Source organism: Enoplosus armatus, chromosome 15 (genome assembly GCF_043641665.1).
Source record: "Enoplosus armatus isolate fEnoArm2 chromosome 15, fEnoArm2.hap1, whole genome shotgun sequence".
Taxonomy (NCBI): Eukaryota; Metazoa; Chordata; class Actinopteri; order Centrarchiformes; family Enoplosidae; genus Enoplosus; species Enoplosus armatus.
The window spans coordinates 21,663,933-21,680,729 of record NC_092194.1 but is presented as its reverse complement, the minus strand read 5'-3'; the positions used below and the strand labels follow the sequence as shown (position 1 = coordinate 21,680,729).

Below are 16,797 nucleotides of genomic sequence, written 5' to 3'. Positions count from 1 at the left end.
AGCCGACCAGAGTCTGTACACGAAGCTGCTTGTTTATGGGAACGAGTCATCAAACCACATTTCCCTCCAGTTCCTTTGTCTTTATCTGAGCATGATGGGACGTCTGTGTATCTACTGGATGTTTCTGGTGAAGGTGAAGACAATTGGCCATTTTTCCAAAAGGGGTTTTGAGGTCTAATGCCATGTAGTTTTGTCTAATGGTGGCTTGGAATCATACGGCTTAGTCAAGATGTTCCACAAGTCAAGTCTAAATCACGTCTTTGATTACAGGGTTTAGGTCTGTAGCTAACAAGAAAAGTCTTCTTCACTTAGCTAACACCAGTAGCTTAAGTCATTAGCTACGAGCTTAAGCTGCGGCAACTAAAACTGTTTGGTTGGGAAGCATCAGTTGGCAACAATCAACGTTAAATTCATGACATTTTGGCTGTAATTTGGGTTTGACTCCTGTGGAAGTTGCTCTCTGTCTTACTCACAGTTCCCTTGTTAGAGGACTGAGACTGACTTTCAGGACGAACACACTGAAGACAGAAACACTGCAGAGTTTGAATAAATTCAAACTTTATTGGAATTCACGATGTGACGATGAGGCGGCGTCCGGGCGTCTGAAATAAGGTCACAGAGACGCAATAAGGATTCACAGCGCTGCCTCTGGCCTCTGCACACACAACGCCACTGTGTGTGTGTGTGTGTGTGCAGCGATATGTGTGCTTTCATATGCATGTCAATACCTGTATGTTCCTGCAGGCATGGCTGAAATCATTTAAGGACAAAGGATGTGTGTGTGTGTGTGTGTGTGTGTGTGTGGAGGGCAGGAGTCAAGTGGGTGAATAAGTACAGACATCAATAACCAGAGGACACATGCATGAAATTACACGCAGCAGATTCATCATGGAGGAGCAGCAACAACAACAAAGACAGCGGGTGGAGGCAGCGCCGACCGGCCCGAAGGTGACGGAGACACTCGTGTCCACAAGGCTGTCGGTTCAAATCCCGAAACACCACAAAGCTGTCAGCGTTAAATCTACTCAAGGCACCGTTAAGCTTTCTCCGGAGCTTTCTACCATCAGCAGATGGACAGGATGAGGGAAAAAAGGAAAAAAAGGAAAAAAAAAATCTTTTTATCAAAAATGAACTTCTGCCTTTTTTTTGTTTGTTGTTGCTGTTTTCTTGTTTTTAACTTTTAACCAAAAAAAACACACAACCAATTTGAACTTAATGGGTTAGGCAGCAATTTTTTGTCCTTTTACATTCACAGTATTGTTGTGAAAAATACAGCCATCGCTTGTCTGCAACAAAATACAAAAACGTGTGTCGTCAGAGGCGTAAACACTGAGAGAGTCGCTGAAAAGAAACTGAGAATGAGGCGAAAAAAATGGATTTAAACTACTGGAGGAAAGACTGAAGATGATTTTCACTGACTACACTTATATCCAGTAATTATTATATTTAAAGCAGATTTCAGTTTGTCTTGTTATAAACCTTTTCTCCATCCACACACACACACATATAAAAGCATATATGTATATAACTGTAACCATAAATCTGGTGTTTAAAAAAAAAAGAGTGTGTAAATGAACAGTATCGATGACATCATTCATCCAACAACCTCTGAACCAGCATAATCTGAAACCTGTGTGTGTGTGTGTGTGTGTGTGTGTGTGTGTGTGTGTGTGTCTGACAGCTCTTTGAAGAGCGCTCGTCTCTGATCAGCATGATGTCGAGTCTTCCCCCAAATGTCACCATGTAGCGCTCAGCGGGTCGCCATTCACACACACACACACACACACACACACACACACACACACACACACACACATACACACACACACACACACACAGTTTATGACTCAGACGAGAAGATGAAGAAAGGATGAGAGCCTCAGAGATCAAGAGGAAAGAAGAGATAGAGAAAGACTGAAAGACAGAATGTGTAAAATAAAAATAAAGTAAAATAAAAACATTTAAAAATATATTAATGATGGAAAGAAGTTATTTACATGAATAAATCAAATTAAAAAATGAATGAAATAAAAATACATTTTCTAAAATCAGAAACATTAAACGTGGACAAGAAAGTCATTGAGGTGCTCAGAAAAAATGAAAATGTAGATGTCAACATTTCCACAACAACTGAGGAATCTGCTGATGAAGGTCATGTGATACGACTGAGAGCTGCAGAACAGCTACTAAATGGACCTAAAGGAGAGACCGTTTTGTCAAAGTCAAGAATCAACTTTGAAACTCAAAATAAAACACTATTAGTGAAACACATGACATGAATATGCATAAATATTCATAATAAATACTTAAATAAGAAGATAATGAATCAAACATCACTTTAAATATTCACTTTAAATAAAGGTTGAAGTTTTTCAAACTGTTCTTTTTGTCCACAAATTAAAAACAAAAACTCAGTTAAGACCGAGTCAAAATAAACTACAACACACACGTTTCTCTAAAGCATCACTTATCCCTCCTCCCCCCGCCTCCCCCTCCTCCCCCCCGCCTCCCCCCTCCTCCCTGTCTAACAGAGAATAATCAATAGTCACTTCACCCTCAGGTCTCCTTCCTGCCTACAGGGGCAAAACAGGTGACCACACCGGGGGCAAAGAGGAGACGAGAGGAGGTAATGAGAGCAGAGGAGAGGAGATGAGACGGACAGAGAGGAGGAGGAAGAGGAGGAGGAGGAGGAGGAGGAGGAGGAGGAGGAGGAGGAGGAGGGGGGCGGCTATTTCATATGATGAAAAAACTGAAAAATCAACTAAGAAAACACACATCAATAAAGAAAATGATCAACACACACAGGCTGGTATCAAACGTGTGTGTGTGTGTGTGTGTGTGTGTGTGTGTGTGTGTGTGTGTGTGTAAGCATCATGCTACAACACCTGTCCTGGCAACTGGACACACACACACACACAAATTAATTTCCCAATAATTCCTCTTGGGGTTGAAGCAACAATGTGAGCATCTGGCTAATCTACATGTTACTGCACCTGATGTAACTGCTGGACACACACACACACACACACACACACACAGCAGGAGAGGTTTCCATTTATAGATAAAATGAAAAACGTTTATTATGCTTATTGATGATCTTTATGACGTTTAAATACATCTTTAAACACATCGCCGTTTTAAATGATGAGATGACGTACGAGCGACTGCGAAGACTGATTCTCATTTCAGACCAAAGTGAGTTTAGTGCTGCGATCTGTGGCTGCAGAGTTTCCATACAGAGTTCAACAACTGTCTTGTCAACAAAAACTATGACTATAAATATTCATCGACAAACCTTTTTCCACGATGGAAACAAAAATTAAATATAAAGCAACACATGGTGTCAGTAAACGGTCATGTGACAGATGAACAAGTAGGAACCGGCCTTTCAGCTCCACAGCAACACTTTCTGATATGACCAAGAATACAGGCAGCGATGTTATGAACAACGGATGAATTCAACCTGCTGGAGTCCTCTCATCTATCCCTCCATCATCCCTCCATCATCCCTCCCACACCATTAACATCACTACCAGAGAGGACGGAGAGAGATGGCAGAGACAGAAAAACTGAATGTGATGAGGGAGCGTGTGCCGAGTACAGAAGAAGAAAGAAGCCGAGAGAAAGAAAAGCAGTAAAAAAAAAAAAATTGGGAGAGAAAATCACAAAAGAATGAGAATGAGGAACGACAAAAAGAGGAAGAGAAGAAGAAGAAAGAGAAGAGAAATAATACAAAAGTGGGGAAGAGTAATGTAGAGTGGGAATGTCAGTGTGTGTGTGTGTGTGTGTGTGTTTAACCAATCTAAAGTGTAGTATAATTGAAGTGTGTGTTTTCAAGGACAGGTAGATATTGGTCCTGAGGTGGGAAGCTGCAGAGTCAGCAGGTCTGAGCTGATTACGTCCTCTGTCTACAAGAGGGGTGGAGTGGGGGGCAACTATGGGGGGGGGGGGGGGGGGGGGGATGGGGGGGGTAAGAGAAAAGAGGAGAGGAGAGGAGAGGACAGGAGGTGATGGGTGAAGGACAGGAGACACTTGATTTTTATGATTTAGAAACAAAATGACATAACTCTGAAAGAAGTAAGAAAAGTAAGAAAATATAATTCAAAGTCAAATACTACAATACCCATGAGCCTCAGCCACCATTGCCATGGAGAAGAACGCAGTCAGGTTGTTGTCGCAGTCGTTAACAAAACGTGTCGCCATAGTTACCGAATTCAACCAAAGTTGACCCCAAAATTACAAATGAAGTGCTTTAAGCTGCAGATCGTCAAATACGTTTTCTAAAGAGCCTCCACCAGCCTCCACCAGCCTCCATCAGCCTCCATCAGCCTCCACCAGCCTCCATCAGCCTCCACCAGCCTCCATCAGCCTCCATCAGCCTCCACCAGCCTCCATACGCCTCCATACGCCTCCATCAGCCTCCACCAGCCTCCATCAGCCTCCACCAGCCTCCATCAGCCTCAGGTTCATTTGAAGCTTTCTGAGGCCTTCAGAACAACATAAAGCTGTTTTTCTTCATCATCATCATCATCATCATTCTTCTCCTACTTGTTTGTTTTTTCTCGTACGAAGCACAACTGTAAGTCCCGTAACTAACGAGAGGAAGCACCAGACGGACATCGAGAGTTTAGACCTGCCTTCAGGTTTTGAACCCTGCTGGTATAAAACAGCAAAAAGCAGCATTTGTTTATGTAAAATGAAGAAAACGTCACTAACAACATGTTTGTGGCCCTGAAAAGTGTTTCAGCCGCGTGCAGCATCATTTACATTTTCATACATTTCTCCATCTGGGACAAACCCGGAGTGTCGGAGCAGCGAGCGACATTTACACATTGTTATTTGGTAACGACGAGGCACAAACTGCCGCTGCAGCCGAGACTCGATCGCTGGCCGGAGACATTTTCTATGCATTTTATTCCCAAAGACAAATGTAAATTCAGTTTGAAAAGGAAAGCAATTTTCACTCAGACATAAACTCCAGACACATCAGCGGACTGTTTTCTTCTTCCCTCTCTGATAACCGTGTTTACATGCATGTCTGGACAAAACCAATCTGGTGAAATCACAGAGGGAAGCTCGACCGAAACTCCACGTCTGAAACAAAACTCGTCAGCGTCAGGACTCGTGTTTTTCTGGCTGTTTAAGCGTCTCGAGCTGTTTCCTAACAACACGTCAGGATCTGGCTCCGCTCGAACACTCGCTGCTCCACAAAAACCACCAAACCACCGAGCAGCTGCCAAAACCTCAGACCAGCCTCCCTCCCTCCCTCTCTCTCTCTCTCTCTCTCTCTCTGTCTGTGTCTCTCGCTCATCAGAATGGGGTAATGGGACATTTTATTGTGTTATTTTGCCCCTGGGGAGGACGGGGGGAGGAACGGAGGGAGGGGGGGTGTTTTGGAGACAAAGCCAACTTTGTGCTTTGTGGTTTTTCTGTTGTTTCTGAAAGTTCGCCAACACTACCACCACCACAGGCTTCCTTTCTCTCCCAGTTTTACTTTCTCAGTCTCTCTCTTTCTCCTCTTAATCTGTCCTCCTCGTCCTCAGGCCGTCTTTCTCAGGACGGATTCTAGACGAAGTCAGGTGGTGTTTGACACACAGAACACGTCAGATAAAACTTATTATTTATGTACAAATTACACACAAAAAAACTCCACTTGACTTCATGTTTATGCCTTCAGTAAAAACCATAAGGACACACTCAAAGACTCTACTCTCGTGTTTATAAGATCCATCACAAGCTCCAAGTTATTTCAAGGTGTCTTGAAATAACTTGTTTTATCCAACCAACAGTCCTCAACAGAAAATATTTTACAGATAAAAAGAGACTTTATTGTCAGGTCTGTGACTCTGTAATAACTTCAAGAGACTGGAACTGATTTACCTCCCTGGAAGTTTTTTAAATCGCTTTCTTAAAACTGAGTAATTCTTCCTCTCGTTTCTGTCTGCATGCTGCATCTGTGGGTGATAAAACAACCCGAGGCTCTCTTTGTCCTTTTTGTCCGTTTGTCAAAAAAAAAACATTGCAAATGGACATTTTATTGACACCTTTGGCAAACAGCAGATTTTTCTATTAAGCCTACTTACTCTAACTGTTGGCCTGAAACTGTTTTTAAATGCACTCTGGTTTAAAAATGCAACCAGCCTTAAACTCACACACACACACACACACACACTAGCTTTGGGCAATCAGGCAGGTGTTCCCACCCGCCTGCCTCCTCCGGGACAGCAAACCAAGCACTCCTGCAGGCTTTAAGAGGCTCTTATCCAGCCTGCGGGTGGGTTCACTTCGGTGAGAGCCAATCAGGTCGATGAGTGACTCCTCCACCGCGTCCTCTCTCTCTCCTCATCACTTCCCTTTCTTCCATTCTTCCTCTTTGTGTCTTTCTCCTCTTCCTTCCTCCTTTGTTGCTTCTGCCCTCTCTCTCTCTCTCTCTCTCTCTCTCTCTCCCCGTCTCTTCTTCATCCTGATACTTCTTTCCTTTCACTTCAGTAAAGCTGGAAAGTAGTTTTTCATTATGGCATTAGTACTTTTAATGAATACTTTTCCGCCACTCATCATACTCGCTACATGGACTTTGTCGCTCTGTAGCGCCGGCCACTAGAGGGCGCTGTCTCTTGAATGTAGACATGTCGTTGGGAGGAGGACAGTCTCTCCACAAAATGTCTAAATGTCCTTGTTCCCTTTATGTCCTTTTCTCCGCCTCACTCTTTTCAATGTCCACCTCTTTTTCTCTCCCTCACTATTGCTCAGTCTCTGTCTTGCTCTCTCGTCCAGTCCTCCTCTCTCCATCATCTCTCCATCATCTTCCTCTCCAGAGCCGCTGTAGTGTACTGATAGCACTTGTGCAGTCGGCTATGAAGTCTGTCCTCCTCCTCCTCCTCCTCCTCTTCCTCCTACCCCCACTTCCTCTCTCTCTCTCTCTCTACCTGGAAATTAATTTGGTCTCCTCCAGATGCCTATCGCTGCTGAAATGCCCCCAGAAATAGATCCACAAACAGCAGCTCAACCAAAACGCCATCGCTGCCTGACAGCCTTTAGCAGAAACACACACACACACACACATACACTCTGCTGGATGGAGGGGGAGGGGAGCAGATGGAGAGATGAATGGAGGGATGGATGGATAGATGGATGAAGGCAGGGAGTGAATGGTGGGAGAATTTAGCGTTGGAGGGAGGAGAAGATGGATGGATGAGGGGAGAAATTAATAGATGGATTACCTACAAATTTGTACACTTTATTGCCTAAACAAACCATCAGTTTTCAGATTGATTTCATTCCTTCCAGGCAGCCGTTGGTTTCTATGAAAAGCAGCTTGCAGAGACCAGAAACCTGCTGCAGAGAGAGGATTCATCACAATAAAAGATTTAATCACCTTTTTTCCATCAATGTTGGGGCATCAGCTCATGATGGAGTTACAAGCTGTAGCCTCGTCCTGACGGTGCATTCAAGGACACATCTGAGATTTGAGAGTCGGCTGCAGAAAAATAAGATTGTTCCGTCTTCTCCACAAACACAACGGCACTGGTAGTCTTTTAAAAGAACAGCGTCATGGGTCAGTACCAAAGCAGGAAGTAGTGTGCTGACAGCACCGCCAAACATCTCACAGAGTGGATGGGGGTGGACGTTTGGGTGGACCAAACATAGACCTGGGTTCAGGTCTCAGACCAGCAGTAGCCTGAATATTACATATTGATGACCTGGCCTGCTGAGAGTGAGTGGAACAGGACTTCAAGCAGGAAGCTTGAGTGTGTTTACACGTTTTCATTTGGAGATAAAACCCCTGAGATGTTTATCAGTGGCATGCTAAAATATAGCGTAACAGTAGCACAAGCAGACAAGATGTATCGTGGAACAGTTCCTGCTCTCAGCTACGTCACTTCGACAAAGAAAAAGGTTAGAAAGGTTCAGAAATCATGGAGATGGATTACCTTTAAAGCTCCATATCTTATTGAAATTTGGTGAAACCAATGGTTGCCTTGAAAGTACTGCGGTATTGATTTATTTTGGAGAAGCTGGGGGCAGTAAATATACCACTAGTATAGTAGATTAGCAGATTTTACATGATAGGAAAGTGAGTATTTCTGGGTTTTGGACGGTTGGTTTGATAAAACAAACTACCTGAAGACGCCATCTTGGGCTCTGACTAACTTTTGTCACCATTTTCTGACGTAATAAATCGACGGGATTATTGGTTATTCAATGCGTTTCCTGATGCAAAGCTCAGAGAATCTGCTTTTAGCACCGAAACAGACACAAGCAGGTAGTTTGATGATAAGCGGATAAAATCAATCAGTCAGGATCTGAACCAGGTTTGGTTTGGTGTTTAGGCAACAGGGTTTAAATTCAATCATCCATCCGGAGACCAGAGGAAAAGCATAGAGTAAAAGCACAAACCTTTAACTCGACTAAACTGTTTGACCTCTGAATTACCAGGACGTTTGATGTCGCAGAGCTCGGTGTCTCTCGTTGCGGTCTAAAAGGCTCCGGAGGGTTTTGTTTGGGACACACAGGTGATTGACATCTGCATCACCTCTAACACCCGACTGAACAAACACATTGCCTCGCTGGGCCATCACTGCGTGTTTCTTTCAGGTTTTCAAACTACAAAAACACGCCGGCTGTTGTGGAAGTTTCTCCTGAACTATCCGCCAACATCAGTTTCTGTATAAATCCGACATGAGCGTCATCACCTTCAGGAACGAGTCAGAGAAACGGAAACTGGTTTTCTCATCGTCATGAGCAGTAAAATCACCAGATTCACCAGAGTTTCACGCTCAGCAGGGGAGCAGAAAGGCCGAAGTGATATCAGATAAGAAGTCTCACACATTCAACTTCCTGCCTCCTCAGTTCAGGACAAATTAAAGGATAAAACCTCTTTGTAGCAGAATCAGTGAAAGTGAAGGCTGGACAGCAGTGAAGTGTAATTTCAGCTCTATACATTTGACCTCCGACCCTCCGCCTGCTCTCTGCTCTTTAACAGCACACGTATGCAAATAGCCGGCTGTTAATCTGCTGCTCAGCGCTGACCCGACTCCTCTGACTCCAGTCGTAGTCTGCTGGAGACTGGACTTGTCTTCATGTGGTAATAAACTGTGCAACACCGTCATAAACCAAGAAAACAAAATCTCATGTCGACTGTCGACTCTGGATCACGCTGGATGAACATATAAAATACGAAAAACGGGAAAAAGGTTCAGAACTCAGGCGGATTTTACTGGGCGGCTGTCCATCTGCTGAACAGGACAATATGGTTGGAATCATTATTTTTATAGAGAAGTCCAGTTTCAGACCAGTCCCAGTCTTCAGACTTGAGACCAAGCTTGAGGCCAAGTCAAGACCAAGACCCAAAAAGAAATAACGGTCCCTATTCAATATTGTTCATACAGGTATCTTAGTCAGAGTCAGCTGTGATATAACTTCACTCAGTGCAACACAGGTGGTCGAGACCGAGTCCGAGATAATAGAAGAAACTCAAACACTACGAGTATCGTCATGTTGATACAAATCTAAATTATAAAATCAGACACAAAATAATCAAACTGGTGTTCAAAGCGATGAACTGTGTTTCACTGTTATGTGTTCGTGCAAAACAAAATCCATAATTTGTTAGTTTTTAATTACAATTAGCTCGAAATCATGAATTCGGAAAAGAGAGATTTGTAGAATGATGACGTAACAAGATCAAATCTCCCCAGCTGATAAACGAAGCCTGTGATCTTCAACGTCCGTCATTGTGCCGAGTCTTCCTGCTTCTTTGCAACAACTTTCTCTTCAACCAAATCTACGAACTCTGTTTTTAATGCAGCGATGGATTCAACGCTACAGTTGAGGCCAAAGCAGGAAATGGTGTGACATTCAGTCACACCATCAGTCTCACAAACTGTCGACCACAATCTCTCCCTAACTTTCAGGTACATTAGCAGTAGCAGTACATTATGCTGCCTAAGCTTATTTTAGGTTTTCTGGAACACACTGACAAATGACTTCTACTGCTGTTCAGATTTGAGGACTTGTTGCAGAAAATGGTGGCAGCCGAATTCTGCAGATATGTTCAATCTTCTGCGTAAAGACCTTTTTGTACAAAGCAAACGCTCGGAAACCGACCTGGTGTCATAAAGCAGAGTTTAAAAGAGTCATCCGTTACTGACGCATCATGCTAACCACACGGCTCACACGGAGCAGCAGGTTCAAACCACAGTCCAGAAAAAATAAAGAGTCAAATTTGAGGGTTCAGATAGCAGCTGCATGTCATCTTCAGTCAAATGTTGAGGTGGAGATCCAGATGAGGAATGAAACAGAGTTAGAAGAGACATGATCCGATCTGAGTCAGTAAACTCTGAGCTGCAGTGCGAAGGTCACTGCAGCGCCATCACAGCTGCTGTCTGATGGGTTATTTTGTTCCTGCAGTGTTCAAGTTTATCTGGTTTCACCATTTACAGGCGCACACACACACACACACACACACACACCTGAGTCGTTCTAAATAATTACAGGACTGCAGAAAAGCTGTGGCAAAGACGCAGCAACAAAAATATATCAGAGCTTCGTATCTCAAAATACAAACTTTCCAGCATATTTGCCAAATGTTGAAGTTCATAGGAATGTTTCTCAGAGAGCGTTTACATTCCTGTCACAGCGAGTCAGCGAGGGCCGAGCGAGCGGAGGGACGACCTCAGCGAGCCGCCACAGAATCATCCGCTGCACCTTTTCTTCATAACAACAGATGTTAGTGTAAAGGTTACAAAGAGGGGGGGGGGGGGGGGGGAAGCGTCAGCACCTCCCGTCCATATGAACAACATCACCTGTTCACGTCAAACAGCTTCCAACAAATACATCGTCCCAAAGGCCCTGCAACGCTCCCATCACAGCCGTCAAGGCCCTGAGTCACTATTACTGTGAGTGTTTGTCATCAGTTTGAATAAAACACAACATCCAGAGAATCGTGTCCAGTGTCGCCAATTGACAACAACAACAACAACAACAACAGGTAGAAATATTAAGCTGGCTGTTTCCACCACGTCGATGGCTTGAAATGTTAAACATGTAACAGAATAGAAGAGAGTAAAGAAGTTATGAGTTATCTCTAAGCCAGCAGGTAACCAAAATACATGTTCGTGTCCAGAAAAGTCCCAACAGACCTTTGAAACAATGAGGAGAAAAATATAGATGTTGTTTCAAATATAACAATAGCAAAAATAAAGAATGTGCCAACAGCTGAAGCTCTAGATTAGAAACAGAATCACGTTCACGTCCGACTGCTCGTGACCATAAATCAGCAGGTGAAATGTCTGATGTGTCACACAGAATAGAAACCATAGGAAACGTATTTCCAACAATTCTAATGACAAAGAATAGAAATAAATTCTTGTGATATACAAATGCAAATCCCTAAAACAATGATATAATATGTCACTTGGTAATAATTGAACAGAATAGAATCGTCTCTAAATCAACAGGTGAGGAAATCTGGATCGATATCATCAGGCATAAAATGCTGCCACCGTTTAAATGTTACATCCTGACTGAATCGAAAAGAATAGAATCTCTTCATCAACAGGTGACAGAAAACAGGTCTTCCTCTCCAGATAATTGAGCCCGGCGTGTCCCTACTGAACAGAAGAGGTCAGATCTGCTCCATGGAGAGCAAATATCAGGGACATAAATCCACCAGTTGATCAGGTGTGAGCAGGAAACATGTTCACACATAGAAACACAAGTATTCATATAATTCCACCTTAATTCCACCTTAATAATCTGGGCCAGTGAACCAGCTTTAAGGTCATGTTCAGGTCTGCTCAGTTTGACCTGCACAGGTACATCCATGCACATCCCTCCACATTAAAACTTCCTGTTAATTCCTCTGAGCCACACACACACACACACACACACACTGTATACAGCAGTGGACGTGCTGCACACACACACACACACACACACACTGTATACAGCAGTGGAAGTGCTGCACACACACACACACACACACAGACGGTTGTCATCCATGGATGCACATGTTTTCCTCGACGCTCACACACCTTGTTTGCTGGAAGCATCAACACACTGCATGGCTTCCTAGCCTGCACGCGCACACGTGCACGCTGAAATAAAGGGTGCACACAGTTACACAGCAGCGGCGAGACAGCACGAGGCAGAGCAGAGACCGTCCTCTGCTTCAGCAGACCGACCTGTTACCCAGCCACAAGCCTCCGTCACACACACACACCTCGACTCTCCTCTGGGTTGGGTAACAGCGTTCCTCCTGACACCTCCAGGCTCACAATAAAACGCAAAGCGCCGCGGAACAGCCGGTAAGCCGCCGGGCTGCCGGTCCGTGTGCAGCTGTAAACATGCAGGAGGAGGAACAAAAATCCAAGCCCCGTTACCGTTCTCTCCGCGTCGGGTCCTGCTGGATGCTCGGCTTGGTGGGCGCCATCTTCCTGCAACAATTATTTGATTTCTTACTTTCTGTTCTTTTTCCTTTCCCCCCCCCCCCCCCCTCAGATTTATTTGGACGCGGAGCCGCGGCGGTGCGCTGCGCCCTGACAGCAATGCGTCATGGTCGGTGTGTTAAGACAAAGCCATGTCCGTGTGCGTGAACGTGTGAGTGTGTGTATGTGTGTTCGAGCGTGCGTGCGTGCTGTACTGTGCGTGCGTCTCGTGCTTGTCTCTCTCATCCGCCGCCGCCGCTCAGGAGCGTGGAAACAACGGGCGGTGGAGGCGAAGGCGAGGAGCGGGCTGCAGCAGCAGAGGCATGCCGAGCGGAGTGAGGGGGAACCCGGGGTGGATGCCTCTCAGATCCCGCTGTCTCTCCCCTCTCTTCCTCTCTGTCTCTCTCCACACACGCACAGCTTCGCTTTGGCACTACAGAAGAATGTCCTGCATGCGCTCTGGAGGGGGAAAAAAGCCAAACAGGCGCGTCAAATCTTTACATTCTCGCCGCCGCTGCAGCGTCTATATCCCCGGTAAAATCCCCGCGGCGGAGCGTCGCCGGCCGGTCACAATCTCGGTGCCTTTTCGGAGCATTTTTCCCTCCTCTGGCTGCTGACAGGAAAAAAAAGGACAGCACACATCTCCGGTATTTTCTCCAGCCCCGGCGCAACAACGCCACTCAGTTGCAGTTGGAGTCAGTTTGTGTGTGTGTGTGTGTGTGTGTGTGTGTGTGTGTGTGTGTTTATTCTTTATTTAATTCTCCCTCTCTTCCTGTATTACAGGTTGCACCGCGGGGCTATTATCCAATTTTTAACCATGAAAAAAAAAAACACACCACCCAGTGTGCGCGGGGGGGTGATGCGTGATTCATTTGGATGGTTGCCCTGTAGATCAGATCTATGCCCCCCCCCCGCCCTAATTCCTTCAGGGTCATAATAAACACATCACAGTTAATGTCTCACTTCCAGTTCCCTGATCGGTAACTAACTTTCTGTCCATCTCTGAGGAGCCTCGTCATGTTTCTGTTTGCATCTGCATGAAAGGATGCTTGAGTTTGTTGAGCCTCTAAATTTGAACACAACTCCTCCTATCATCTCTGAAAATCAAATTATCCTGCTCACTTTTTATATTTTAGGCCACTAAAATATATTTTCCTCCAGGCTTTGATGTCTGCACGTCAGCGACGGCTCATTATCCTCCAACAGGAACCACCGCCTGCTTCTTCTTTCTATCTTTTTTTTTCTCAACATTCATTTAAATTCCTTCTCTTTTTTTTTATGTATAATTCATTGTAACCTAATCGGTGTGCTGTGTGATTAACCCCCAGGCTGCAGCCCTGGAAGCTGAAAAGCCTCCCTCTCTATACCAATGACCTGTCAAGGTCAAAGGCATGCTGGGTATTCTCCACACAAACAGGGGGTTACAGGCGGTGCTGTGGCGGAAAATAAAGACTGGAGAGAGGAACCGCGACCTCCAGCCGACGATCGTCACGAGCTGAACGCCCGGCGATCAATGCGCGTGCAGTTATGTGTTCAGGAGAGGTGTCGGCGTGTGCTTCTGCCTCACGACGTTCTCCAGATTTACTGCAGAAATGCAGATTGATTTCCTCATTTTCAAATCATAAGTGAGCTTTTCAGTAAACTGCGGTTGGCTTTTGCTGCATCCATATTTGAGGATTTATCCGTATACGTGTGAAGAAGATGCTCAGTAACATTCAAAAGCTTTTTGGTCACGTGAGACGTCCAGAATCTGAAAGGTCACCGGTTTGACCCCCAGCAGCAGCAGCAGCCTCACTGTGGAGCCCTGACCTGCACTGGCGTCATTCACAAACTCAGACTCTGGACTTCCTCCACCTCAGAGAAATTGTTGGGGCTAAAAACAAATAAAATGTGAAGATGTTTCGGGTTTTTATCAACGCACCGAAGCCGTTTTTGCTCCAGCTGCGTGTCACCGGCTCACATCGGATTCTGTAACCTGGTCCAGTGTCGTGAAACAAGCGCTCGCTGCGCTCTCTCCTCCTCTCTCCATCCCAGCTCTGCTTACTGAGAGCAGTCAGACGGAGGCGACGTGGATAATGGAGCGTAATGTATAAACATATTAGCTCCCAGCTGTTTGTTGGGGGAAACATTACGTATAGAGAGAGGGAAGAGGGGCAGCCAGACGACGGGCCCATGAAGATGCAGGGTCCAGAGACGGGGAGAAAACCAGCCTCTGCAGAGTTCACCTTTAAAAAAGGAGATCGTTTAGGCCTGTGCTTCTCAAACTGGGGTCTGGGGGCCTCAAAGGGTCCTCGAGGAGTTCTGACGGGTCCCCCAGCTGCCAGATGACGACACGGTTAAATTCCAGCAGGTTTTATGTCAGAAGAAATGATCAGAGAACGTGTCGAACCACCACTCTAATCCTGGCCCCCCCACGTATGGACACAAACATTAGGTTGTGTCCTGTATGGGGGTCTGGGGTCTATGTGTGCCCAGAAGTCCTGCTTTAAATGACAATACGGCCCTTATTCTCCTTGTATTTGTTGCTTTGGAGGGCTGAGACGCTCTCAGTGCACTCGGAGAGGCCCTGGCTGTGATTTATGTCGTGTTTGCTCCCCACAGCTTTTAGACTTTACACACACACACACACACACACACACACACATAGCTACACTCCATAATATGGAGAGTTTTTCGGGTAATAAGGCAGAGTGTGTGGGGTGTGTTTTGGCCCCCCGACAGCTCCAGATGATTAGAAAAAACAACCCTACTGAGCGGCCGGACGAGGAGGCAATCATTTAGATTCAGAGTGGAGGGGAAATAAGGAAATAACAGGGGGATGGATGGAGGGGATTGTCACCTGAAAACAGGTCGGACTCAAGGAGCCGCAGCTTCACAGCCGGCTGGAAAACACTCACATTTCTCTTTTTCTCTGAAATAACTACATCCTCTATTTCCGATAAATTGCCTCCTGTGTTTCCACTGAATTAGCAGAACCTCATCCCAGTTTTTCCACTGAATTACCTGGACTTCACTCCCCTATTTCCACTAAATCACCGCTACCCGATTCCTCCATTCCTCCACTGTGGCCTCACCCCTCCGTCTTTGCTGAACGCTCATCTTTCTCTGGACCTCTTTTCACAAACACTTTTGCTTTGAAACACAAAAATAATCCCAAAACAAACAGTGGATATTGAATTTAATCCGCTTGTGAGGCATCGCAGTCACCAGATTCTCCTTTTCCTTTCAGGTTTAGTAGAAAAATTGAAAAGTAACCGAGGAAAAGGCCACATTTTTGTAACATTTCTGCCGCCACAGACGCTGACCGATAACGATAAAACCATCTCAATCCAGTTTTACACATGAAGCGGAATGATGTACCTGCAGTCAGGGGTTATGGATGATTTCTAAAACTTTGATTTAAAATACCGACTGATAGCAGGCAGTCTGTCGCTTCATGTCTCAAAAAGGGTCTTTAAAAAATATCAAACCAAAAAGTGCCCACTGAGTCAGAGATGCCCAACTGAACATAAAAGTGTCCCATGAAGAAGATCTGTGGGAATCCTAGAGGAGGTTTCTAACAGATTTCAGGAGGATAAAATACAAACATCACAGATCCACTAAAGGAAAACCACAGGAGGCAAATCTCACTTCAGGATTATGAAAGTATTTTTCCTGAAGTGAGATTGTGCCGCTTTTCTGGTTTCCTCCGTCCCGCTACAGGTCGCTTCTCTGCAGCTCCCGACATACCTTTGCTGGTAGGCGGTGATTCCCTGCACGCTCTGCGGGGTCCCGTTCGTGGTTCCGGGTACCGGCACCGGCACCCGACCCACCGGGGGTCCGGTCATCATCCCACCGCCCCCGCCGCCTCCTCCGCCGCCTCCAGCCCCGGGTCCACCGCCCGCCGACGCCGTCACCTGGACGCTGAAATCCGGGAAGATCCTGATCATGGTCCCCGGCCGTCTCCGATGCGCTCCCGCGTCTTGTTTAACAACCTCCCCCGCTTTTCCTTCTTCCTCCCACAGACCAGGCACCGATTACTGGGATCACTGGGATCGATAGAGGTATCGATTCAGCAACAGAAGACAAACAACAATGTTCTTTTTGTTGTTTCTACTCTTCTTTTCTTCTCTAACCTTCCGATATAACTCTCAAGCAAATCCGGATCATGGTCCCGGTGTCTCCGGTGCGCAAAGCAAACAGTCACCGATCAATGGATCAATCGATTAATGGGATTAGTGAGTGAATAGTGCACGAGCAGAAATGATCATAAACCCTTTCCTTTATTATTTCTTCTTGCTTTTCTTCTTCTCGGCTCTATCCTTCAGAGATAACCTCCGTGCACCCCCGTGCAGCTCCGGATCATGGTCCCGGTGTCTCCGGTGCGCGC

At 45.5% G+C, this 16,797-nt stretch overlaps 1 protein-coding gene across 1 annotated transcript in view; it reads right to left on the bottom strand.

The window, feature by feature from the left end:
- LOC139297582 (neuronal PAS domain-containing protein 3) overlaps positions 1 to 16,357 on the bottom strand; it is a 244,485-nt gene extending 228,128 nt beyond the window's left edge. Inside the window, exon 1 of the mRNA XM_070920323.1 lies at positions 16,158 to 16,357. Within this exon, the coding sequence (XP_070776424.1) occupies positions 16,158 to 16,357 (200 nt within the window). The remainder of the gene's footprint in view (positions 1 to 16,157) is intronic.
- Between the last annotated feature and the right edge of the window lie 440 nt (positions 16,358 to 16,797).